Here is a 26,103-nt window from a genome sequence, read left to right as displayed (position 1 = left end):
TTTGTGGACTTTTTAGTTGGAATACACATTTTATGTCTCGTATGTGTGGGTGTGAATGTTTTTTGAGGATGAGTTATTAATGTGATAAAGTGATCCTATTGTGTAACCGCTGCCACAATAAAGTCCTCCTCAGGCTCTCAGTGAGACTTTGTACTCTGACCGCCCAAGAACGGATACTTTTACTTTGACACTCAGTGAACTTCCTACAGGCTGCTGTGTGTTTCCATTTCTAAACATGAGTTTGAAAGAAGACTCCGAAAACATGGAGCTGGCTGAGTGCACCAAAAACCCGGGCTTCCAAGACTCGGACGGCGGTGTGTCTGTGGAGCAACCGGCCGAACAGCGGCTCTCCACGGTGGTGAGGCTGGACTCTGAGTACAAGCAGCTGGAACCGTTCGCAGGGATGCCCAAAGAGGTCCTGCTGCTCTACTCTTCCCAGGCTCGGTACCGAATTCCCCGGGAGGTGTTGTTCTGGCTGACGTTGAGCTGTGCTCTGGCTCTGGTGGCGGTCACCGCCACCGTGATAGCTCTGTCCCCGCGGTGCCTGCAGTGGTGGCAGGTGTCCCCGGTCTACCAGGTCTACCCACGGTCTTTCAAGGACTCGGACGGGGACGGGGTGGGAGACCTAAAGGGTAAGAAGCCCGGGACTAGTACAACCTACCACAAGTAGGTCAGAAAGTACAAACACTAAATTAAACGTAATGCATAGTTTTCGTTCCAAGGTTTAAAGCCAAACAACTTATTTTCTGATGTATATTTCAACACATTTCACCAAGTAAAAGTATGTATTTTCAAAATTAAACTCAACAAAAAACTTCAAAACATCGTTGTTTATTTTTTTGAATTTTGTTTTTAAATAAATAAAATAAAAAATAGAAAAATGAAACAAGATAAAGAAAAAACTAGATGATCTGCATTTCATCAAGTAATGACGCATTCCTTTGATATCTGACATCAAAGGAATTACCGCCTTACCACTCCGAGACTCAGTTGAGTACAACCCCCTCGAGTCAGTGTCATCCCCCTCGGAGTCAGTATAATTCCTCAGACTCAGTATGTCACTGTTCCTATAGGTTTGAATAGGATTTTTTTTTTGTTGCTAAATGTGGAGGACGACTTAACTGCCAAAAATCAACAGAACAAGAAGACAGTCATTAACATCCCCCGCCAAAAAAAAAAAAAAAAAAAAACGGAACAAGGGCAATTACCCCGGAAAATATAATTGCGTGCTTCTCATTTTCAAACTCCATCAAGGTATTGGTAACCTGAAGCCACACACCGAATTTGGTTATCCTATCTTAAACAGTTTCTGAGAAAAGCCTTTTAATAGGACGGACGGACCCACGGATGGATGCACGGACGGACGGAGCTCAAACCTATATCCCCCTTCCACATTGTGTGGAATGGTATTTTTTGATTAAATGAGATAAATGACTTCATTTTTGAATTTTTTTTTTTATTTCCAGTTTATTTTAAAGCAAAGTTCCAGTTCTATCTGTTAAGTTCTATCCTTTAAACTTTGACTTTTATCAGTTAATACAACTTTATATGTGAAGTCTTTTCATCCAAGGCCAAAGTGTTTTACAGGTTTTTTTTTTTTGGTTTTTTTTAAGTATAAAAACAGAGAAACAAGAGCCAAACCACCCACACAGTCAGCACATGAATCAGTGTACAACATAAAACAGATAACATCTAACTCAAAATACATTATATTTGCATTATATAGCCTTTAAGAACTTTGAGGATATTTGACTTGAATTTTATAAACATTCAGTTAATTGATAAGTAGAAAAAAACAGATTTCACAGGTGTAATCTCAGCTGTAAACACACGGGTGGGCTGAGTAACTGAGACAGACGGCCTGTCTTTGCCCGCAGGCCCACAGTTTGAGACCTTTGATCTAAAACTATCGGGATGTATGTTAATGTATGTATGTAGACTGTCCTCACTCTGCTTTAGAAATAAATGTTATGTAAAAGTTATATTTTTACCCATTGTTGCATGTACTGATGGGTCATGTGACTGCAGTGCTGGGGGAACGGGGGAAACATGTGACAGGATAAATACTCGGGTCAGTTTGTTGCTTTTTTTTTTTTTTTTAGCTTATGTCAGATTGCTGTGAGTGCAAAAAAAGGTGCACCCTGGACCATTTTGGATCCATTAAAACCATAAACCTTCACTCCAGTCCATTCAGGGGATCGTTTAATGGCTTATTTTTAAACTTTAAACCATGGTCTGCTACAATCTGAAAAACCGTAGTGACATTTAACTGGCACAACGAGGGAAAAAAGCTAATTTGATAAAGTTTTTCCACACTTTTAGAAGTTTAAATCATGAAACATGTGTACTCAGAACTGGGAGATGTTTAGTTGAACATCATTAAATAATCTTTTCTGGCCACTTTTCTTTGTTCTGTCTAAAAGCGAAAATATTAATTGGATCAGAGTTCTATCAACGTTTCAATCGTTTTCATCTGAATTTCTTGGGTACATTTTTTTCTGTGGTCTCTGTGGACAGGAATTCAGGAGCAGATCCATCATTTCCAGTACTTGAACATCAAGTCTGTGTGGATCAGTCCCTTCTACCGCTCTCCCATGAAGGACTTTGGCTACGACGTGGAGGATTTCCGGGACATTGACCCACGATTCGGAACCATGAAGGACTTTGATGAACTCTTGGCTAAAATGCACAGCAATGGTATGTGTGTAGCATCAGGTGGAATTCTGTGCTTCTTGATTCAGTTCATTCATGTTGTATGTTTCCATCAGGACTGAAACTGATCATGGATTTCATTCCCAATCATACCAGTGACCGTCATCGTTGGTTTAATTTGAGCCGAACCAGAGATCCTCACTATGAGGATTACTATGTTTGGACTGACTGCAATGCAACGTCTCAGAGACCTAATAACTGGGTTAGTTGTGTATGCCTCTGTCCTCCAGCTGGATATTTTTTAGCTTAGATGACATGTTTTCCCTCCTTCCCAGGTTAGCGTGTTTGGGAATTCATCATGGACTTATGATGAAGTCAGAGAGCAATGTTACCTGCACCAGTTCCTCAAGGAGCAACCAGACCTGAACTTCAGAAACCTACATGTCCGCAAAGAGATAATCGTAAGATTACTTGGATGCTCACATACTTACTTTAAAAGTAGCTAAACCTTGAGGTTTTAGCTAACGAGCGTTTAACTTTTTAATTCCAGCAAGTTCATTTTTTCTTCTTTTTGAATGATATGTTACGGTTTTCTTTTATTCAGTGGACAACTTTTTTCGGGAAATTTACTTTGATCTCCTGACATGTTTCGACTGTCATCTGCCAGTCTTCCTCAGAGGCATCTGCAGATTGCTTTGATGTGTCTTTCTGGGTTTGGCCAACTTGACGGTTCTGTCAGGCTGGCCACGCCCCCTGTCACCTGCCAGTCTCTGGAGGAAAAAAGAAATCCTTATCATATTAAAGAAAAACGTGTTTAGTTGATGTTTTTCCACAACATGTGAACCTTAATTTTGTGTAAAATTATTGCTTTTTTCTTTTTGAAATTCTAATTTTTATAATACTTTATAATGCTTTTATTGGATTATAGGATATCCTGGTTTTCTGGCTGAAAAAAGGAGTGGACGGGTTCAGGATGGATGCAGTGAAGCACATTCTGGAAGCTTCACACTTAAGAGACGAACCACAGGTGGACCCAGACAAACCTCCAGTAAGTATCATTTTAACATTTTAACACCCACTTCTCTTTGGTTCTGATCATGGAAAATTCTCAAACCAACATCATTAACATCTGAGTGGGAGAGTACATGATGCATTACACTTATCTTTGTTAATCTTCTGCATCTGGTTTAAATGTCAGGGTCATTTTTGGTCCTAAAGGAGGAAAGAAATCCTCCTGGAATTCAAAACAATTGAATTGAGCCAAGTTAAAAAAACTGTTTCTTTTCCACAGAGGCTGGAGCTGTTTTTCTCACAGAGGAGAGATTAGTCAAAAGAAGCATATTTTAGTGGATTAGGAAGTCACTGGGATTTACTTACCTCTGCAGAATATACTGCAGACTATAATACGAGTCGTGACTCATTCACCTACTTGACTGAAAGGTATAAATTATGGGCACTTTTTGATTCCACACCAACTGTCATACATTTCACAGTGTAAGCAAAGCATGAGTAACACAGGCTGGCAATGTGTTCATGAAGATACTGAGCTTTGAAAAAAGAATTCTAACCACAAAACAAAGTCATTTACTATTATTGCTTGGGTGGTTTAGCAGATATGAAGTCAGAGCAGCTCTGGGATTTAAACGCTGTGGCAGAATCATTCACACGGAGGTAAAAAAAAAACTTTGTCTGTGGTTTTGAGATTGGTCACTTAGAATGACTCCTAGCTGTTCTGTTTTTAGGGGATTCACATTAGTGTGTCTGTACACTGACAACTGCCAGTCATCGTCAGAGGCGTCTGCTGATCCCTTTTTCATGTTTCCTTTGAAGTTTCCTTGACTTCCGCGTAATCATTTCAGAAAAATTCTTTGTGAATAATATGGTCAGGTTTCATTTATTCAGACAAGTGTTCCTCAGGAAATACTCTTTGATCTCCTGACATGTTTTCAACAGACAACTGCCAGTCTTAATCAGAGGCATCTACTGATGGCTTTGCTATTTCCTTTAAAGGAACGTTTATTGTCTGAATAAATGAAACCACAACATATTATTCAAAAAGAAAACCAAAATATTCTTGCTGGAGTGTTTAAACTGGTAAATGTCTTTCCTTGCACTGGTTGTTGTGGTTCTATGTATCTGGTTTCTACTGGTGTCCCACTTGTCTGGCTCGTGCAGTGAATGGACTTTTGTGCTTTGACTTGGTAAAATAATACGTTATACTCTGACTTCCTGCAGGCAGAGGGAAACACAAGGTGAACTGCCTTGAGAAACAAAACCTTATTTGGAAATTGTCTCAATGCAGGAATTGATCATTAATGAGTGGGACCTCCACCACGACTACACCACCACTCAGCTAGGATTGCACGACCTGCTGAGGGAGTGGAGGGCAGAGATGAACGTCTATAGCAGAGAGCCTGGCAGATACAGGTATGTCTCCCTCCTGAATAGAAATACAAACGTATATGAGTTTCAGATCTAGACGTTAGATTTTCCGTTTCGTTGCAGATTTATGGTCACCGAGTCGTACGACTATAACGAAGTGGGCAAGACCATGATGTACTACGGCACCCCGTTGGTGAAAGAAAGCGATTTTCCCTTTAACTTCTACCTGCTAGACCTGCCTCAGAACAGCAGCGGCTCATGGGTTCAACATCTGGTTAATATCTGGATGAATAATATGCCACAAGGACAGTGGCCCAACTGGGTGGTGAGTTTTCAGTCACTTTTGAAACTTATTGCAGGTGGCATTGTTTCCTGCATTCATATCTGCCAATAATTCCTCGTTACTAGCCCTGACCAAATTTCTAGCTTTTTGCTTTTCTCTTTTATTAGGTCGGAAACCACGACAAGCCTCGAATTGCCACCAGTGTTGGTCAGGGCTATGTGCGTGTGATCAACATGCTCCTGCTGACTCTTCCAGGCACGCCGACCACTTACTATGGCGAAGAGATCGGCATGGAGAACATCAACATCACAGACAGTCAAGTTCAAGACCCAGCAGGGAAATATAACACCGTCAGTATAGCTAATACTTTCAACTTTTTTCAATTTTTCTCTTTATTTTGATTGTTTCAGATCCTTCAACCTATTTCAACAATTTATCATATCTTGCATTATTTTAGGGGGTTATTGGCTAGCCTAATATAAGTTTAATGCTAGGCAAATGTTAATCCAGTGCTAGGTTGATGCTAATGCTAAGCTAATGTTGGGTAAAACTAAGCTGATGCAGGCCAGCACTTGCCTCCTCATTTGCATTTTCTTCATGAAATACAAATATTCTAGTTATGAATGTGTTTCGGCCAGACTGGATAGTTCAGCACTGCATCAAACATGAAGAAATCATGTAGTAGAATTTCTGCCAGTGTTCACCTGGTACGAACTTAAGATAAAAAAAAACATATATAATTATATGAACATTTACACTTTTAATTAAATGTCTGTATGTGTAACAACTGCAAAAACAAATCAAAGCAAGGCTTTCTGGTTGAATTTTTGTCCACATGTTAAAACGACGACTGCATTCAATGTGCTGAAGTGTCTCCATGTGCTTTGGTCACAGAGTGCCAGTCGAGATCCTCAACGTGCTCCGATGCAGTGGAGTGGAGACGTAAATGCAGGCTTTAACAATAAAACCAACATCACATGGTTGCCTGTTCACCCTGATTACAAAAGCATCAACGTAGAGGTGGAGTTTTATGGTTTTAAATACAAAGTACGTTTTCGGTTCATATGTTTTTTACTATGACCGACTCTTTGGTTTCTAGGTCCAGAAAAGGGACGAGCGCTCCGTACTGGCTCAGTATCGCTTCCTGAACACGCTGCGCCAGGCTGAACTGGCACTGAGTCGTGGATGGTTCTGCTACATCCACGCTGATGAAAACGTCTTCTCCTTCCTCAGAGAGTTTGACGGGCTTCGGAAGGCGTTCCTCGTTGTTCTGAACTTTGGAAAAGAAGCTGCTATCACAGACCTGTCCTCTGTCTCTGAGTTACCAGAGAAGCTGGAGGTGCTGATGAGCACTATGCAGGCCAGCGATGGGAGGGTCTTCCACAAGTCCGGTATAGTAACAGAGGAAGGAGAGGGTCTGCTGATCCAGTACTCCACCCACACACGCTTCAATCCCAGCCATCCTGGAGCATGTTACATATCTGAGAAGGCCTGCTACTTAGAGGTTGTAGACATACTTTACACATGCTGATAGAAATGCTGTGGAGCAGCAGTTTTACAGTAGTGACAGCTCTGTAGTACACTTTGGTCTTGTAATAAAAATGTGAATTATAGATCCTCTTTACTGGTGTCTTCTCTGTTACTGATCACGGTTTGTTCTGATGAATCTCTTCGTCTTACGAGGAGGAGCCAGACCAAACTCTGTGTAGAGAAAAGCTAACTTCAGGGCTTCCTGTGTGAAAGAAAACCAAGAAATTTAGGAGAAACAAAGTAATATTGGACATGACAAAACACCCTCTGTCTGTTAGCTCAACTGAAACATGAAAATAAATGAGGAAAGAAAAATTAATTCAAGAGAACAAACTAAGGATTTTACAGGATTTTTACATTTAGTATCTCAACAATTTGAAGTAGATGCAAGTATTAATGATGAGGCAATGCATTTGATAACATTCACTAGCAACATTTTATGAAAGGATAGAAAATTGAGCTTTAGATCACGTGTGTCAAACTCAAGGCCCGGGGCCCAAATCTGGCCCTTTAGAGCATCCTATTTGGCCCGCAAGAGACAGTAATAATGAGAAAACTTTTTTTTTCCTAATGGAAATGACCACATAATTCAGTTGTAGATATCTCAAATTCACAAATTTAATGAAACTTTTTTAGGGACTCGCAGTTTTCCCATGCTTACTTGTAAATTGTTTAAATGAAAAATGTTTACTTTCTCCTGATGAATTTGAGTTTAAGCATCTGAGTTTCAAACTCTCTTTAACAAAACAAAAGTCTTCATCACCTCATCTAGCATCAGCTCAAAGTCTTCTGGTCCGAGGTGATTTGATCCAGGTTGGATATTGAGAACAACATTTGGTGCTAGGTCACAGTCTGCGAGGAAGAGGAAGGAGACAAAATAGAAGATGGTTAAAACTTAATCTCTCTAACTTATTTCCCTCGTCTTGCTGTTGCACTCTTTTCTCCGCTCTCTTCCCTCAGTCCCTTTTTATCAAAGCTTTTCACTCGCTCCTCAGTTTTCTTCACTTTCTTCTACTGGCCAAACTAAACCCCCCCCTCCAACCTCCCTCATTGGCGTTGTCCTCCTCCACGTCTCCATGGAACAATCTCACAAGTACGGTCTTGACCTTGACAGCTCCCAGTCTGTGGGGTCTAATCTCATGCTCTGATACGCTATCTCTTTACCACGCTAATAGGTCTGCCCACGCGCCTGCACGTGCCTGTGCCATCAGCACTTCATCAAAGCCTCTAGAGTACAGACAAAGGGAAAGGAGACATGCAAGCATACTTGAAATAGAGAGATAAGGTGTGCATTTGAATCAGGGAGCGCAGGAAGATGGAGACTTGGGTGTAAATAGGGAGTAACACCAATGGGTGTATAAGATTAGAAGTGAGAGGGAGAACGAGCCTGTCGGGGGAAACAAGAGCAATTAGCTGACACACGCCCACAGACAGGCTTTGCAACAAGGTGACCTACACCACGGCGAGCTTCAAGAACTTCAGAAAATGTGCACACTCTAAATAGACAGCGTTAACGCCCATGACAATCTGAAATATAAATGCAGTAATAATATTGAAAGGAGACAGCATGCCTTTTTCTGCTAAAAAAAAAAAAAAAAAAGGCACACTTGAATTAAAAGTACAACTATTTGGGTATAAAGTCAATTTAAATTCTAATACAAGATCAAAGAGTTTGCAGAGGTTCTTTATAGAGCATGAACCATGAACATTTAAAAAAAGCAAGTGATGCTGGGTTGAAACTCATTGAACTCAGGAATAAGTCCTGTATGTGAAGAGTGGACTGGCAACTCATCTATCACGTCTTGGAAAGGCTCCAACACCTGGAAACCAATATATGTTAATGTTTTATTTATTCAGACAACTATTCCTCAGGAAATCCACTTTGATCTCCTGACATGGTTCGACTGACAACTGAAAGTCTTCATCAGATGTGTCTGCTGATTGCTTTGATGTTTCCTTTAAAGTTTCCTGTGCAATAATTTCAAAGGAAACATCAAAGCAATCAGCAAATGCCTCTGACAATAATTACATGACTTCTGATTATAATTTCACATGGGACAAAATCCAGTTTCTTTTTTTTTTTAAGTAGTCATAGACTGGTTTATCCATCCATCAAATTACCAACCTGCTTGCTTCTTTTTTAGGGCTGCAGGTTTTTTTTTTTTAAATTTTGATAAAATTAATACTTTTAAGTTGCATGCATGCTCTGTACAACTGCACATAAAGTACCTGACTGTGGCTTTTTGCTTTGATGGTCGTGAATGGCTCTCCTGAGCCGTTCGCTGTATCTGAGTACACCTGTTAAAGGTACCCGAGGGTCACTGCTGTATGCTGTCAGCAGTACTGATGGGTACAGCTGTCAGACACACGATTAATGCATTAGTACAATTAGAAACTAAGAATTGGAGTTAAACTGCTGCTTTAGTTGATCTACCTGAGGTTTGATGTTATAAAGAGGGCAGTAAGTGGCGATACAATGTCTGTGTTCTGAGTTTCCCACTGGGTCTCCCCACTCATCTCTGTCCTCTAAGGTCAGGGGCAAGCTGGGATCCTTCATAGAACCCAACACATCCAGGAAAGGGGCCTAAACAGACAAAAAACCCATTGTTTATCATCCATGAGTGAATTTAGTCTTTTTTAAATGATTGACAGGAGTAATGGCCATAGGCGGAGTTTGAGATTCTTGCCAAGGGGGGAAACAGAAAAAAATAGAATTAAATATATAAACCGTCTCGAGATTTGTGCCAACCACAATGTGTTTAACATATACAATAATGCAAAAAAGATTAGTAACATAAATGCTAATGTTGACTACAAACATTTGCATCAATGCGTCATTTATTGTCTTAAATTCATGATAAAATCAGGCCGGCAGCCACTTTCTTCTTCATCTTTGCAGCAGTATTATACATGAACCACTGAGCACCTTCACATTTACATTGTGAAGAAGAATTGCGTAACAGAAGAAGAACCAACCTAAAGTCTCAAAAGTTTGGGACCATTTCACTGGAAACTTATACTACACACCTGAGGTAGATATATATTTTGTACAATTGCTGTGTTTTATGGCACTTATGGCACAAATATTTGTATATTATTTACATTATATTAAGAATTCTATTTTTTCAAATGAATTTGGGAAAACCGTAATGAAAACGTTTGACTACAAGGGAGGCCACGCTCCCCTTGCCACCACAAACTCCGCGTATAGTAATGGAACATGTGGAAGTCTTACCTGCAGCGTGACAGCCTTCATGAGGTGTGGGTAACTGTTACACAGTGCTCCTACTGGCACAGCCCCAGCACTGCAGGCAGTGAGAGCAGTGAGTGATGGAGAGGAGATACTTGAAGAGAAAATGTATTGGAGGCAAGCCTGAAGGTCTTCAACCCCTCTTTGCTTTCCTTTCACACAGCCTTGTCTATGCCAAGATAAGCCACGCTCCCCTCCACCTCTGCACAGAGCAACAAACACATTCATTTAAATATTGAAAATCATTGAAATTCTTCAGTAAAAACCATTATTTTTTACACATTACCTGATGTGGCAGTAGGCCAGAGTCCAGCCCAGCTCTAGCAGTAGCCTTTGCACGGGGCAGAAATCCATGTTGAGGTCTCTTCCATAAGCTCCGTAGACATGAACCAGCAGTGGGGCCTGTCTCAAATGCTCCAGAGGAACTGAATGAAGCAACGTCATTGGCACCAGCGTACCGTCCTAGAGCACAAGCAGATGTAGTGCATATTTACATCCTTTCTATTTAAAGGCTGTGTTCGATATAGCACACTCTGTACTACACACTACAAACTCAGTCAGTATATACTGTCTACTATATACTATAAGTATGGTTAGGAGGATTAGAATGATGACTGTTCCCACTGAAGTATACTTCAAAGTTTCCCAATATACATTTCGAACAACGACAAAAACCTGAAGCACACTGAGGCTAAACATCTCCAATAATTCTCCATCTTTGAAAGTTTTGATAGCATTTTAAGTGAAAAACTGACCAAGTAGAACATCAACATGTGGTCATTTGATCCATAAAACCCGCAGAAAACGCATTTCATGCCGACATTTTGAAGATTTTCGGAGACCCGCCATTGTGTTTCTGAGGAAGACAAAGAGAGATGCTTTTGTTTTGAAAAGGGGATGTTAAGTTTTTAGCTTGAAGCAGGGTCCACGAACAATTTTACATTCCGCTCGTGCAATGCATCATGGGGTGGTTGAGTATGACTAGTGTGCCCACCGTGCATACCGGTACTTAGAAAATGTTCAGATATAGCATACATCAGGGTATGTCGTGTGTACTCAATCTTTCCATACTACTGTATCAAATGTGAAAGCACTACATACTCATTTTGATGTCAGACAGGTATGAGTATGGAAGATTAAATTGTACTCTTGTTGTAAGAAAAAACAGGAACAGATAGCCGAAAAAGAGAATGAAGGAAAAATTAACAAACTCACAGAGGAATACGCAGCAGATCCAACTGAACTACTCTGGAAAAAACTCCAAAATACAAAACTTAATCTGGATAACATCTCATCCAAAAGAAACTAATTTTATTTTGCAGCAACTACAAACCAGCTCAAACACAACAAAGAAAATACAATCTCTAATAACTCATGTCAAACTTTAAACTTACCTCTGGACAGTAAAAAGGTTTTTCATGATTATTATTGATACTTATACTCATCAAATGTTTGTATGTGATTTTTGACACAGCCAAAGTGGGGGTGGGGGGTTCTCACTCTGCTGCAGGCCTCCAAGCGTGTGGTGATAAACCTGTCCTGGTTATCCAAAGATGACCCTTCTTCAGTGCCCGATAAAAGGAGGCCACGCTCAGGGTAGAGGCAGAAGGGCAGCGGTGGGTGGAAGGGAGAAGAGATAAGGAACTGGATCAGATCTTGTTGGTCGGCCAAGCCTGGCTTCCTGGACTCAATGGCACAAGTCCAAGAGGGAAGCTTTGGTATTAGTGAAGAATTACAGTAGAGTTAATGGCCACAAAGAGACGATACAATGTAATGCAATGTAACAACAGTTCTAACCTGGACAACGTATGCTTCTTTGGGATGTTTCAGAGGAACCACAATCAGGTGAGGATGACAGGACGGTGTTTTTGCAGATAACACACAATGATCTCCAACTATTTCCATGTCTTTGATGACAGTTCCAGGGTCAGGGGTGAACACGGGAACCCAAGCAGCCATGGAAGTATCTGAGATCGGGACCTGGACCACCTAATGATGAAGAGTGACACAGGTTTTAGTACCGTTCTATGAGTTGATTACTGAAGGTGGAGGACGTTCCTGGTGGCTGTTAGAATACCTCCGCCAAGGATTTCATATTATCACTGGCGTTTGTTTATTTGTTTGTCTGTTAGCAAAATTATATCAAAAGCACATAATGAATTTTTACAATATTTCCAAAGATAGACCTTACACCAAGGAAGATTCCATTAAATTGTATAAATGTGAGAATGGGTTTGGTCCAGAATCCATCAGTAAAAATGTTAGTCAAGTATGAACCCAGCAGGTCTCTCAGATCTATGGACACAGGTCAGAGAGTGGAGCCCAGAGCTCAGAGCAAACATGGCAACGCTGCTTTTAGTTGTTATGCTGCAAAGAAGTGGAACAAACTTCCTGAAGAGAAATTTAAAAAATTTGTATCTCGGTTCGTAACTGGCCAATCTTTATGGATTTTGACTCAGTTATGTCGGGTTGGTTCTTCATTAACCCAGAGGTTCATCCTGATCCAATCCAAATTGTTAATTTCATTGGGATTTTTCAAAAAAAATTGGGGTTTCTATACATTTGGACCTACTGTATCGTTAATAATGGGGATAGAAATGTCCTCCAAGCCTTTAAAGTGTGAACATCTGAAGGAACAACTGTGTTTTGTCTCAGTACATTTTACTCGTGTAGTTATATCTGTATTATTCCAGCACGTACAGTATAGTTTGTACAAAACAAGTAGTTTTCTTATTGTCCTAAATTATATCAAAATGTCCCTATAATACGATTAGATTTGATCATCATTTCTCCGTGATGACCTTTACCATTTAATTATAGCTTTTAAGTAGTAAAACAAAGGAGCAGGTGTTGCATTTATAAGAACAAACCTGATATTCGTGTCCTGGGCCTGTATTGGCCAGCATGAGAAGCTTCCCCCTCCAGTGCTCAACATGATACAAGAGATTCTCCTGACGTGGCTGAACCACAGAAAAACTATTTGGCGTTGTGACATCACTGAACAACACTTCTGAACTGGTCCGGCTGTTGCAGTTAATGGTCAGAATGTGTCGATCTCTGCTCAGAGCAACCTCGACAAAAACACTGGAGAAATACTTCAGTCAAAGAAGAAAATGGAGGAGAAAGGAAGCTACGGGTCGGGTGTTGCTAGTCAGACTTACTCAGGCTGAGTTTCCTCATACACACAAGTGATCCTTGATCCACTCGATGTCAGGTCCAGACGAAAGGCTTTATTTGAACGCACTCCTTCCAGAGTTGTGTAAAACATGACCTCATCTGTTGCCCATTCTTAACCCAAGCACACACACACAAACAAAAATGATGACCTGTTAGAATTGTAAAACCTTTTTGAATAAGTAAACCAGGTTACCAAAGCTGAAGACTTCCCCCAGTGAGGCTATGATGCTTTGAGAGTCCAAACAGTTGAAATCTCCACCTTCAAGACGTACAATAACACACCTGCTGCATCACAGGAAAAGGTTAACAGATAAATGGAAAGTACTACAGCTTCATTCCATGTCATTTCACAAATCGCCCACGCACTTCGGACTCAAAATTCTGAATCTTTTACCAATTGTTCCCTAATTATTTATTAGGCATACTGTGAATTTTTAGGATGATCAGATGAATACTTTTTGAGATATGGCCAATTTAGTGAGGGGGGGGGGTATGTGTCGATTTTTGCTCTTCCATATTTTTCTTCCATCTTCAGCTTCTAATATCTCAGGAACTACGTCAGATAGGAAACTGAATTTTAATATAATAATACAGCTCCACCAACTCTCACAGAATATATAAAAACATATGCTATGCATTCTATATGGTAGACACGCCAGCCCCTAAACTTTGGAAAAATGTTTGTTGGGTTACGGGCTGGAACATGTTTGGGTCTTCAGTAAACATCTTTACATATGCCTCAGCTCCCTGTAATTTAATCAGCTTTGAGCTATGAACATAGACTGTTTACATCACTAATGATTAGTCACATATATGCATTGGTTCTTAGGTGACAGTCTCTTGAAATCCAAAAATTATACCTTTACTTTTTTCATTGGCCCATAACTGCATGTGGGAATGTAAAGAAAACTATCAGTTTTAATTTATAGTCTCAAAATTACTCTTTCTTTGGATGTAAAACTTTTTTTTTAATGCAATGTCTTCATTTTTATTTTAAACCCCAACTTTGGGTCATTTCACCACTCGCCGATATTGAAAATCCTTTACATGAGGTCATTGTAGCTTGCCTCTGTGTCTTATAATCATTTGTTGTTGTTTATTAGTTTTTCACCAATTTGTGATTTTTTTGAGACCGAAGTGCGTGGGATGTCCTGAAAATGTGTTGAAATTACATTTGTGGGTTCAGGATGATTTACCTCAGCTTTACTCTGTCATGACATGCTATTGTGGCAGCAAGGTGCTTTTCTTGCGGGGAGAGGCGAACTCTCTGAACAGTCCAATAAAAATCCTTCTCAACTCCTGTCTCCTCGTGTCCTCCAGAGAAATGTCCTAAATCCAGTACGAGCTGTGGCTTTAATTCACCTACATAACAGGAAGCACAAACACAATCATTAAAACGAACTTCAAACGAAAAATGATGTTCCGGAATTAGTGCTTACTCTGCAATCTGTCCACTCTGTAGATCCCATCACTTTGAATCAAATATACATAGTGATGTCCACAAACCTAAAAAAAATAGGTCAATTATTGTGTAAGAACAACTATTTTTTTTTGCACGCAGGATACCAATGGAAACATTAAAGATCGACACCATCTCCAGCTAAACATTCCTTACCACTGATTGATCTGCTATATTGGAGAATCTTTGGTACGTTGCCTTTAGTCTCCTTCTGAAAACATTCTGTAAGTCCTTGTACCTCTCGAGTCCTGAGCTGAAATCGACCGCTGACGTTTCCTGCGATGAAACAATATTGTAAAATAAAGATTTTAAATGCCACGTTTTTGGTTTGACATGAAGGAAAACAAACAAATACGCAGTAAGATCAGTGTAATTAGACTCATAAAGTAGTGTTAAACATAAAATTAATTGTAAAATGTGAAAAACAGTTCTGCTTGGTTTGGCTTATAATATAAACTCCATAATAAAAGGCAAATTTTCTCTTCATTCTCTAAATAAAGAATGCATAAAGTGAGAGCAAACGTCCTTCTGCTTTAAAAGAGACAAAGATGAGAATTGACATTTCTATTGGTAAGAGACATCACCGCACCCTGTAGACATAGCCCAGGGGTGTCAAACTCATTTTAGTTCAATAAGGAGCAGTTTGATCTCATGTGGGCCACAGATTTTATGTGGGAAAACTAGTCATTTCAACACTATTGTGCCATAGTTTGCACTTCTACATATACATAAAATACAAAATATGTAAGAAACTGACAATATCCAAACAATAAGTGATAGATAGTCCGAACAAGTTTTTCACTTTACATTTTCTAGATTTTGGGACAAATTTCTACTCGATTAAGGGAAATACTATGTCATAATTCAAGGAAAATTGAAGGATTTTGTAAGTATTTTGAGATTTTTCAACTGTTTAACATGAAACATTACTGCAATCATGAGATATAAGTACCAGGAAAACTGTAAGTTGAGTTTCATTCACACAATGATTCATGTTCATTTTTACTTTCTCCGGAGGGCCGACTTTGGTCCCCGGGCCACGAGTTTGACACAGATGATATGCAGTTATGTTTGCACATGTGTATGTTTACATGTAGTTTTCTATTATTGTTTTGATCATCTTGTATTTATGTTTGGTAAACTGTGACACTAAAAGAAGAAGAAAAAATAAAACTCTACGACTGGTGTATTTTCTTTCTCCTTTCCAAAAACTGAAGGTAAAATTTCCATTTGTTTCCATCCCAATGCCCTCCGTATACTCGCTAATGAGTTCCTGAATAATACATTAAAGTCTACAGTTTACAGACTTCAACTTACCGACGTGTACCGACGCAGAAACCGTGAGGTAAACCCCGTTAATAGTTTGTAAACGGCAACGTGTGATGATGTGAAAAGACGAACCGATGAGCAATGCAGGCACCACAAAGCTGCCATTATTCACAATGATGGTGTTTTTAAACAACCTCTTTTTTATGTAAATTAAAAAAACAACAAAGTGTTCATTCTTGGTCAAATAAACACAATAATCCTCCGTATTGGGGGTGAATTTCCCAATAATTTGCTGTTCAATGTTTACTAGACGTCCTAACTGCACCGAGCGCGTGCATGACTTCCTAAACAAAGCCAACGTAACGTGACGTCTGACGCTATTCAGACCAAAGTAATCAAACACGGCTCGATGTGTCAGGCAACAACCCATTTAATCGATCTCTCACAGGATTAGGTATTCAACTATTATGCCTGGAATGTCAGTAGCGTGCGGAAGTAGCATGAGTGCGTTGGGCTGTAACAGGTGATCGAAGCTCTGTTGTTGCATCTCAGTATTATAGATTTAGTCAGATGAAAAAAAACCAAGAGCCATTGCTGTATTAACTCTCTGCTGTAACCGCTACAGTTGCTAGTCTAAAGACGGTTTGTTTACGTAGATATTTTCTCTTGGAGCTCCGTGGAGAATGGAGAGGGAATCCTCCAGCACCACAGCGAGGACTGAGCGATGTAAGACGGAGGAGAGCAGCGATGATGATCCCTTCACCTCCTCCAGGGAAGAGACTTTAGGGGCTTCTGATGTGGCCCGAGCCAGGTGGACCCTGCTCAGACAGGTGCACAACCCCCCAAAACAAGGAACAACTACCTCTTCTATCATTTTATTTAACATTTTAACACCTTATTAAATATATTCACTCTTTCCTTCTAATCTTGTTTTTTGTTGCTGTCTCTTGCAAACATGTCATGTGTTCTTTGGTCTTTTTTCTTCTCATTTCATGGTGTCTTATCCTGTCAAACTGCTCTAATAACACAATTTCAATTTACCTCTCATATCACCATCTCATTTGGTCTCATGTTATATAGTTTTATCTCATGTTGTTCCACGGAACCTAAGTTAATATTATGTCAAATGTTCCTGTTTTGTCTTATATAGTGTCCAGTTCTCATACATTTTATTTGCAGGCTTTTCTTTTTAATGTTTAAAAGGTTTTATGCTCAATAAACAAAGTCTTGTTCAAGTAGAACACTTTAATGTAAATTAAATACAAATTTATAGCAGGGAATCTGCAAATAATGTTAGAATGTTAGAAGAAACACTGATCTCATTTGATATTAAATCATATTTTCTCATCTAATCTAATCTTATCATATGATATATCCTGTATCTTGTCTGTACTCCTTCTATCTCATGTGGTTTTATCATTTCTAACTCATTCACTCAATCATACTTACTTCTTATGTCGCATTTATTAATATTACCACATTATCTGTTTGTTTCTGATCTATTTTTGCTTTGCCACATTGTCTGATCTTCTTAATCTCATGTTTAAAAGCGTGTTAAAAACTTTACTTTAGATATTTTTATTGGCTTTGTTATATTTCAAACTAATCGACATGCTTAATTTAAGAAAAAAAAGGCTTAAACTCAGTTATCATGCCATTTGGAAATTTATTATTTTTTTTACCATGTTTTGCATCTGTTTGCATCATTGTTATTTTTCACTGTGATTGGATGAATATCTCTTGAGATCTTTTTTACAATAAGAGAATAATTGTCTGTACCAGGTGATAATTCAAGTCATGCAGTGGAATAGATGGCCTTTTTCCCACCATAGATAGACGTGGGATTGTTCTAAATGAGCTCTTAGACAGGCTGTGGCACAGAACCTAATGTTAATAAATACTACCGTAAGTTGAGGACTCGCTTATTTAACACCAACCATACTAGATTTGACATTACACGGACCTCATACTTAAATATTATTGAAGAACACTCGACGAGTTAAAAAGCTGAGCTGTCAACTTTCATTTTATCTGAGTACGCAAAGTATTTATTGATTTATTCATTTATTATAGGGACAGTGCATATTAAAATACATTTCTGTAAATATGCCAGAATTAGCCTAAGGGCTATTTTTCATCTGTAGTATTTTTATTCCATTTTGTTTGTTTATAAAGCATACCGTAAATGCACAAAAAAAAGGTGTGGCTGTCCAAATATTTAAGACCTTGACTGTGGGTAAACTTATAGATTTCTGAATTAAGCACCAAAGCCGAACACTTCAGAACTAGTCGTGCTGTTTTTGTTTTGTTTGTGCACCCATAATATTTAATCATTTTATCTATTTTGTCGCACACTATATTACCGTAAAGTGAATTCACTCGAACCTTGCTGTGCTACTACTACAGTACACAGTTTTCTCCAGGTTTCTTGATACGTTTCCCTTCGTTTCTATGGCAGGTGTTGCGTCAGAAGCAGATGGATCCTGAGGTCAAGCAGGTTTCCGTACGCAGGTTTTCCACCTTTGACCTTTTCACCAGGAAGCCACTTGTGGGACACGAGCACAGTAATACCTCTGATGACCAGTGGGTGGAGTACAGAAGTGTCCACTCTTCTGAGTTCAGTGTCTTACTCAGGTTGGTACACACGTTTTAGGGATGTGCAAGAGTAGAAATGTGAGCTTTCAGGGGTATTAAAAAAACAAAAAAACAAGTGAATCATGAATATCAAAGGAGCAAATGCGCTTTTATCAATTCTGAGTGTAAGTTTTGTCGTGGTTGTAGATTTTGGAGATGGGATTAGATTTTTTTTTTAGCCTAAATCAAAACATTTAAAATATTTGAAAAAAAACAAAAAAAAAAACACGCAGCTTTGTCAGCTATGCTAGAAGTGATTGTCCTTCTAAAGTTAGCTCCAGTGCACGTTGTGTGTGTCACACACTCGAATTACATGACATGTTTGGAGTTGCTCCAAATGTTTGTTCAAAGACGAAACTAGAAACTACTCGCCCATCGTGACAACATGGATGTTTTTTTCCACCTTGTAGTGGATTTCATGTAATTAAATGACGTTAAAATGAAGTTCCTGTTCTCACAAGTGACAGCAATAAGTCTGTGAGAACAACTTACACGTTGACTTTTGAAAATGTTACAAAGAGCGAAAAACAGGTCTGCACTGGAACCTGTTGCACAATGTGAAAAATAAAAGACTAAAGGCACTGATATCATTTAGTATTTTTGGACAGGAATGTTCTAAACTAGCTATAGGCAACTTGCGGTCCGGGGGCCACATATGAGCCTCTTTCTAATTTTGTGCGGCCCCGCACAAATTATAAAATTGTAATTCATGAAGTTGGGTTATATGATGAACATGAAACACAAAACTCTAGAAACACAGAAAGTGACAGCAAAATGGGCAAAATGTCAAGAAAAGTATAAAAAGTAACAAGAACATAAAAAGATTAAAAAAAAAAAAACAATACAAAAAAATATTCAGAAAACACAGAACATGACAACAAAGAGACAATAAACAACCACGTAAACACACAACTTGACTACAAAAACAATAGCATATACAAAAGGACTTCAAAGACACATGAAATTACGCAAAATGACAAAAAAAATACACAAAATGACAGAAAAAATTCATAAAACAGAAAATGACAACAAAGACACAATAAACAACCACTTAAACACACAACTTGACTACAAAAACAACAAGGACTTCGAAAACACACAAAATTACACAAAATGACAACAAAAACAGAAAAAATATAACAGAAACACACATAATGACTTACCATATTGACGAGAAAATCTACAAAATGAATTTAAAAACGCACAAAATGTGTGTTTTCAAGCTTTTATTAATGGTCAAATTGGTCATTCTTTGAAATGCTGACATGAACGTTGATCACGTGACCCTCGGATCAAAATCGGTGCACCTCTAATACTTCGTTATTGATTCAGCTCTGCTTCAATCCAACACAAAGTTGTGCTTGTAAAGGTAATAGAGTAGATAGAGTAGATTATTATTATTGTCATTGCATAATCATACAAAGTAGGACATACAATGAAATTGGACCGCAGTCGCTCTCCATTCAAATCACATTTCAGTCACAATATATAAATAAATAACTAGGATAAAAAAAATAATATCTTGATCATTTTTCAGAATAAAAACGGTATGAATAATCATGACCTGCAGGAAATAGATGCATAAAACCCTAAAAACTAACTTTGTCCTTATGTTAGGATATTTAAAAAAGAAAGCTCACCCTTGTTTGTTTTTCCCAGGGATAACATGGGCCCTCTCCGAGTCAGTGAAGTGCTCAACAGCTTCGACAATACTGGGAATGTCTGTAAGTACATTTGTTATTTGCACTTATTTGCATTGTGTTTGTGGGTTTATGCAAGCATGTGATTGTGTTTGCAGTGGAGTTCATTTCACCCAAACTGCGCCGCGGCTTTTATCCTTGACAAACACACACTCAGTATCAGCGCTAGCAGCAGCACAGCCTTAGTTTGGGTTAAGCTCATGCTGCGTGCTGTGCTGTTGGAGTTTGATTGATGGTTTGATGTAGGTGGTTTTGATTCCAACTCTTCAAAAAGGGGAGAGCGTCTCTCCTGCACCTTTCCACAACAGTTCATCATGTACTCATTCCTCCCAACTACCTTCAGATGTCCTTTAGAGGAAAAAGCAGGTTGCAGTCTTCTTATTGCTTCGGTCGACAGTGATGAGTGGTTTGAGGAAAAAAAGCAAAAAGCAATGAACATGACACAAACAGGGCATTGCACACGTCCATGATATGGAGTGAAGCAGCATCACGGGAAACAGCAGCCGTCACTTTGACCTTCATTCTCTGAAGTGTTTTGCTTGACTGAGTTCACTTTTGGTTTTGTTTATCAGTTTATCTATTGTAAGTTTGAGCCACACAAACTCAGCTTTGGAAGTATTTGTGTTCAGGTAAAAGTCCAGTGTTTTGCTTTTGTCACAGATGTTTCAACTCATCATGTGTGCTGTTTGCGGTCAGCTCCATTTCATTTCATTTGTTAGGACAGTGAACAATTACATTAAGTTATAAAAACAGAGATGTTTGTACCAGACTCTAGTTTGAAAGCTAATTTCTAGAGATGTAACGATTAATCGTAAGGCAGTTAAAAAACAATTCAAAGGTATCACGATTAACCGATACTCTGAAAATTGAATCGCAGTACAGCAGAGGGCATTTTTTCTAAACAGCAGAGCATATATACAGTATATATGCAATAACTTAGCTGTGTCATGTTTATTCTGTCATTACCCATTGACTTTTGAAAATGTTTTCTAGAGCTTTTATTCTATAAGCTGTTATTTTTAGATAAATATTTTTACATTTAAATATCTACAAAGCTGCTGCATTTGGTCATTTTTAGGCTGGGCTACCGTTGTTGTTGTTGTTATGTACACTAGTTAAAATCACTACTCCTCTGTTATTTGTGAACGGATCAGGCTGAAATTTGGTAGCTATGATCTATGGATGTGTACGCATCAACACTCGGAGTACAATTTTCGATTTGGGGCCCCAAAAGGAAAAAGAAAAAAAAACCAAGGCCGATTTCTCATATATTTGCAAGTCAAATATTACGACGGTTGGTGGTACCGAATCATTGGCACATACCAATATATAAATTACCCCGTACGTGTTTCGGGGGCGCCAGGGGCTCCATTTTTCAAATGACTACTGCTCCGTTAATGCTCGTAGAATAGGGCTGTAATTTGACATGGATATTTTATGAGCGGATGTCAAGAACCTCTCGGAGACCTTTTTGAAAGGGGGTGGGGATGGGGGCCAGGGGCCCACCCCCTTTTCCAGTAATTTCTAAATTTATCGGAACATAGTCGTGTGATATATTGTTTCAAAGGCAATTCAATGTAGATTACGATTTTATGTCGCACAATTTCATTTGTTTTACTCGGTGGAACCGAGTCATTTCACTGAATTCTCGGGAAGGTGATACGTGCTATTTGGCGCAAAGACGTTCCGTAGTTCATCAGAACTTGTTTTTTTTGGATTGGCCAAAATCAGAGTTGGTTGGTCAGTCTATTTAAAGATCGGTGATTGGCCAGAAAATCGCTGCATTCCTAATCAAGAGTGCAGATTTTTGTCTTTATATATGATTTTTATGTTTCTTACGAAACCTTTTAGCGTACCTCCAGATTGTTTACGGTGTGTGTTGGGCCATGGGGGTCAACTTTAACCAGCCAGATGGTTCCACAATAGTGGAGGGTCAAAGGTAAGCGTCACGACTCGGGTCTACTTCACTGCACACTGGATCCAGACCTTATAAGTCACGACTCAGCTCAGTCGAAGGTCTTATTCCAAACCGGCTCGGATGAGTAATCATTTTTTTTTTAGTTGGCAAGATCAATACCAAAGACAGATCGATAGGGGGAAGCAGAGGATGTCATTAGTTGATTTTAATCATGTGCGTCTGACCTTTGCACCACCATCTTTAGTTTGCCTTTCACAGAGGTGAAAAGTAACAAATATGGTACAAATACTGTACTTGACTTGAGTATTTATTGTTTTGGCAACTTTTTACTTTTACTTTTTTAAACAAATATCTGTACTTTCTACTCCTTTTGTTTTTAAAAATCAGCTTGTTACCTTAAAAGATGACGCGACGACGTAAAAAGTTTGAACTTTTTTCTTGTTCGACATGTCGCTTAGTTTTATGGTTAACATTATTAAGTTTTTAAAAATGTTAAACTCAAAGCTCTGTGTTTTATTGAGCATTTGCATTTTTTTTCTTCTTAAAACATTTTATTTACACATTTTATTGATAATGAGTGCTAAATTCTCCAGGTGTTCATAAAGATTAACAGATTATGTTTATTTTTATTACCAGTTTTTTTTTTTTTTTTTTACATGTTCTTAAAATGTTAAACTCAAAGCTCCTTTGGGTTTTATTGAGCATTTGCACTTTTTTTTTTTCCATCTTAACACATTTCATTTACAAATTGTATTTATAATGAATGCTACATTATCCAGGTGTTCAAAGGTAACAGAGTAAGGGAGCAACTTCAATTCTTTTATCAAAGTCATTTTTTATTCAACTACTTTTACTTGAGTACTGAGGACCAGTACTTTTGCCACCTCTGGCCTTCCACTCTCACTACATGCAGATATCAAAACTTTCTTCTTTGTATTCCCCAAGCTCACCCCCTCACCCCCCCAACACACTCATTCTTATTTCTCAATTTACCTCACTTACCGCTGCTTCTCTTTCCTATCCCCACACCCTCCACCCCCCTCCACCCTTGTCCTCCCTGCTGGAGTCATGCTTGGCCAGATGGGTAACTGAGTTCCTGACTTGGGCCAGTGGATTATCACAGCCGGAGATGAGAGCGTTGAGGAGGGGCGAGGAAAAAAAGGGAGGAGATGGTGGGTGGGCATGCCAGAGGTGGAACGTGTGTGTGTACGTGTACGTGTACGTGCATGTGTGTGTGTCTAAGAAGTGGAGAACCATGATGATGGGGGACCTCTTTCCTCAGACAATGGATCAGCCATCTCCCTCCTGTTCTCCAGCCCATGTTTGGGACTAGTAATGCGTGAGATCAATTAGGATTGGTTGAGAGGAGGCTCTGAAAGGCCCAGAGGTGACCCTGTCAGAGCTGTGGGGTGTGTTTTTTTTCTAGGGAGGGTGGGAGTCAGAAAAGGAACCCTTCTAAATACACAAACACACACACATATACACACACAAAGTGTCTTTTTGTTGTGTTTCTCCTGCTTGAATCCAGTGCGCTGCGACTGTGCTAATAAAAGTTATTCACATCAGCCACCATCACACCCTCTCTACCTTTCCTGCCGTCTTGATAATCCTCCAACCCCTGAGGTGAGGACAAGCTTAAATCCTGGGGGTCCTTGTCCTCCTGAATAGCAGGCTAAAAAGCCTGGCCGGATTAGCCCACAGCTTCCATAATGTGTGGACTCAGCTTAAAAATGCTACCCCCCCTCGCGACACCGCCCCCCCACCCTCTCAGCATGAGCCTCTCTCCTGGCTTTTGTATTTCTTTCACAACTGTGCACGTATGTGAACAATATGTTGTTTCTTAAGGTGAAGATAAGCCAGAGTCAATGGATTTATCTCAAGAGCAAAGAAGGCAAAGTGCCTCAATCAAGAGTTGGTGGATGTTGGAAATAATACGCCACAGCTGTTGGTGCTGGCTTCATTAAAAACCATTATTGGAATAGGAGTGACTTTTTATTTATTAGAATCAGAGGTGAAAGTAACTGATTACAAGTACTGATGCTACTGTAATTGAGTTGCTTTAATTGGTACTTTTTAGTATATTTTTAAATCAGTAATTTTACTTTTTATAAGAAGTAAAGAAATTTGTTTATTCTACACCCAAACATTACTGAATAAATTATTATTTTTTTGTTTGAAAATGATCAACAGACATTGTAGTGAAACTAGAAAAAATGAAATGACCAGACAACAATCAAAGTCAGTCAATCATAGCCAGCAAGACAGTTTTAAATTTTGAGTTGAATTTACTGGTGTTACTATATTTTAAAAAAAGAATTGTACATTTGGACCAACATTTTAGACCGTCGTGAGACAGGTTTGTTTTACCCTACTGATGATGTGTTGTTGCAATAGTAATCCTGCTCCACAATCTTAATTTATTTGTGGAAAATAAATTAAGATTTGGTCTCTTCCTTTTTAAGTTTATATATGAGATGTTTACTGTATGCAAGGGAACCGTGGCAAGGTTTATTACCACAAATTAACGTTAACTTTGAGTACTATTTAATTGAGCTTGTACTTGTACTTGTACTTGTGTTTCATGTAGGACTCACTTGTACTTGTGCTTGAGTACAATTTCAATTAAGTAACAGTACCTCTACTTGGGTAGAATATATCAGTACTCTTTACACCTCTGATTATAATATTGTCCTCTAGTCATTTGAGATGCATTCAGAACATGGTACATTAAACAAAAAAGGCAGATTGCATTGATTAATAGACTAAATCTTTGGTACTATCAAAATAGAGGCCATGTTGAGATCAAAGTCACTGGCTAATACAAAATTTTTGCCTTGGTTCAAGCTATAACTCCATGTTCCCTTTGATCTCCCACCTGGTTACGTGTCATCAATAAATTATTGGGCCTCGTCCAAGTTGGAATGGCTTTGAACGTTTTGAACTCTGAACTTGTGACCGTTGTGGTTCTCCAGCTTTAAACTGTGAGGAGCTTGTAGTAATCGATGGAAAGCTTTGTATAGGTGTCGTTTGGGGTTTTAGGAGGGCTTGTTTCCTGCCAGGGGTCAGGATTTTGGGACACAATATGGGCCCTTTGGGGATGGGTGAGTAAGTACGCGTCACAGGCTTTTGAATGTGAGTGTGTGTGTGTGCATGTGCGTGAGTGTGAATCAGAGAGAAAGAGCGAGAATATGTTCAGATGGTTTGGTTGAGTCTTGTTGATGTTGCAAGGCTTTAGCTAAGACGGTTTGCTGAGCTGTTACTTCTTGGGTTCATGTTTCAGGCAAAGGTCACAGTGACCAGGCAGTGTGCACACATGCATGCATGTATATGTGGATAAGCACAGGCTTGATCAGGCCTCTTGTCATTTTCTTCATTAGTAGTTAGTTCCTAGAATGTTAGATTTAAAACCTAAGTTTAGTTGGCTCAAAACTTAAAAAAGTCATTTGCAGGGGGTACGAGTGCAACTATTCTACTATAAATACTCGTGGTAGTGTCCAAATCCTTTGACTTTGTCCGCTACTGGTTGGTGTCCATTTTTGTCTTGAATATTTTTGCTTGTTTATTCCAATAATAACTCCAAGCTGTTCCAATATATACAGAAAGTTCAACCTAAAAGGCAAATACAGGCAGCCCAACCAAACACAGTTGAAAACTGTTTGCTTCCTAATCCAAAATTAACAACACCTGCGCCAACACACCATGGCAAACTACATACCTGCATGCCCCGCCCACATTACGTTTAGGTAAACAGAACTACACAAAAAAAAAATGCAAAAAGGTGTAAATAATGTTCTAACTAAATTATGGCTCCTACGCTAGTGATGCACCTAATATTCAGCCACTGAAATT

At 39.0% G+C, this 26,103-nt stretch overlaps 3 protein-coding genes across 4 annotated transcripts in view; 2 read left to right on the top strand and 1 right to left on the bottom strand.

Annotated features, from left to right (window-relative positions):
* Positions 1-235: 235 nt before the first annotated feature.
* slc3a1 (solute carrier family 3 member 1) lies at positions 236-6,937 on the top strand. Its single transcript, XM_028469063.1, has 10 exons — positions 236-632; positions 2,518-2,697; positions 2,769-2,914; positions 2,988-3,113; positions 3,581-3,700; positions 4,955-5,079; positions 5,158-5,359; positions 5,485-5,667; positions 6,212-6,337; positions 6,417-6,937. Exons 1-10 carry the CDS (start codon positions 236-238, stop codon positions 6,846-6,848), a joined length of 2,037 nt encoding a protein of 678 aa, XP_028324864.1. The 3' UTR covers positions 6,849-6,937.
* prepl (prolyl endopeptidase like) lies at positions 6,817-16,341 on the bottom strand. 2 transcript variants are annotated; one of them, XM_028469060.1, is made up of 15 exons: positions 16,051-16,341; positions 14,890-15,009; positions 14,714-14,780; positions 14,471-14,636; positions 13,468-13,559; positions 13,259-13,385; positions 12,968-13,181; positions 11,895-12,086; positions 11,598-11,810; positions 10,384-10,559; positions 10,083-10,299; positions 9,282-9,431; positions 9,077-9,203; positions 7,611-7,699; positions 6,817-7,049 (listed from the first exon to the last, which is right to left on the bottom strand). In XM_028469060.1, exons 1-15 carry the CDS (start codon positions 16,165-16,167, stop codon positions 6,957-6,959), a joined length of 2,160 nt encoding a protein of 719 aa, XP_028324861.1. In that variant the 5' UTR covers positions 16,168-16,341; the 3' UTR covers positions 6,817-6,956. The 2 variants fall into 2 exon arrangements, with proteins under 2 accessions (XP_028324861.1, XP_028324862.1); XM_028469061.1 differs by having other exon boundaries at positions 13,468-13,556.
* Positions 16,342-16,494: 153 nt separating this feature from the next.
* Positions 16,495-26,103, top strand: part of camkmt (calmodulin-lysine N-methyltransferase) — a 125,319-nt gene continuing 115,710 nt past the window's right edge. The window contains exons 1-4 of the mRNA XM_028469640.1: positions 16,495-16,525; positions 16,659-16,832; positions 18,461-18,636; positions 20,296-20,360. Of these exons, the coding sequence (XP_028325441.1) occupies positions 16,686-16,832; positions 18,461-18,636; positions 20,296-20,360 (388 nt within the window). The 5' untranslated portion in view covers positions 16,495-16,525; positions 16,659-16,685. The remainder of the gene's footprint in view (positions 16,526-16,658; positions 16,833-18,460; positions 18,637-20,295; positions 20,361-26,103) is intronic.

The sequence above is a fragment of the Gouania willdenowi genome, chromosome 15 (assembly GCF_900634775.1).
Source record: "Gouania willdenowi chromosome 15, fGouWil2.1, whole genome shotgun sequence".
NCBI lineage: Eukaryota > Metazoa > Chordata > Actinopteri > Blenniiformes > Gobiesocidae > Gouania > Gouania willdenowi.
This window is presented reverse-complemented; position numbering and strand designations above follow the sequence as displayed.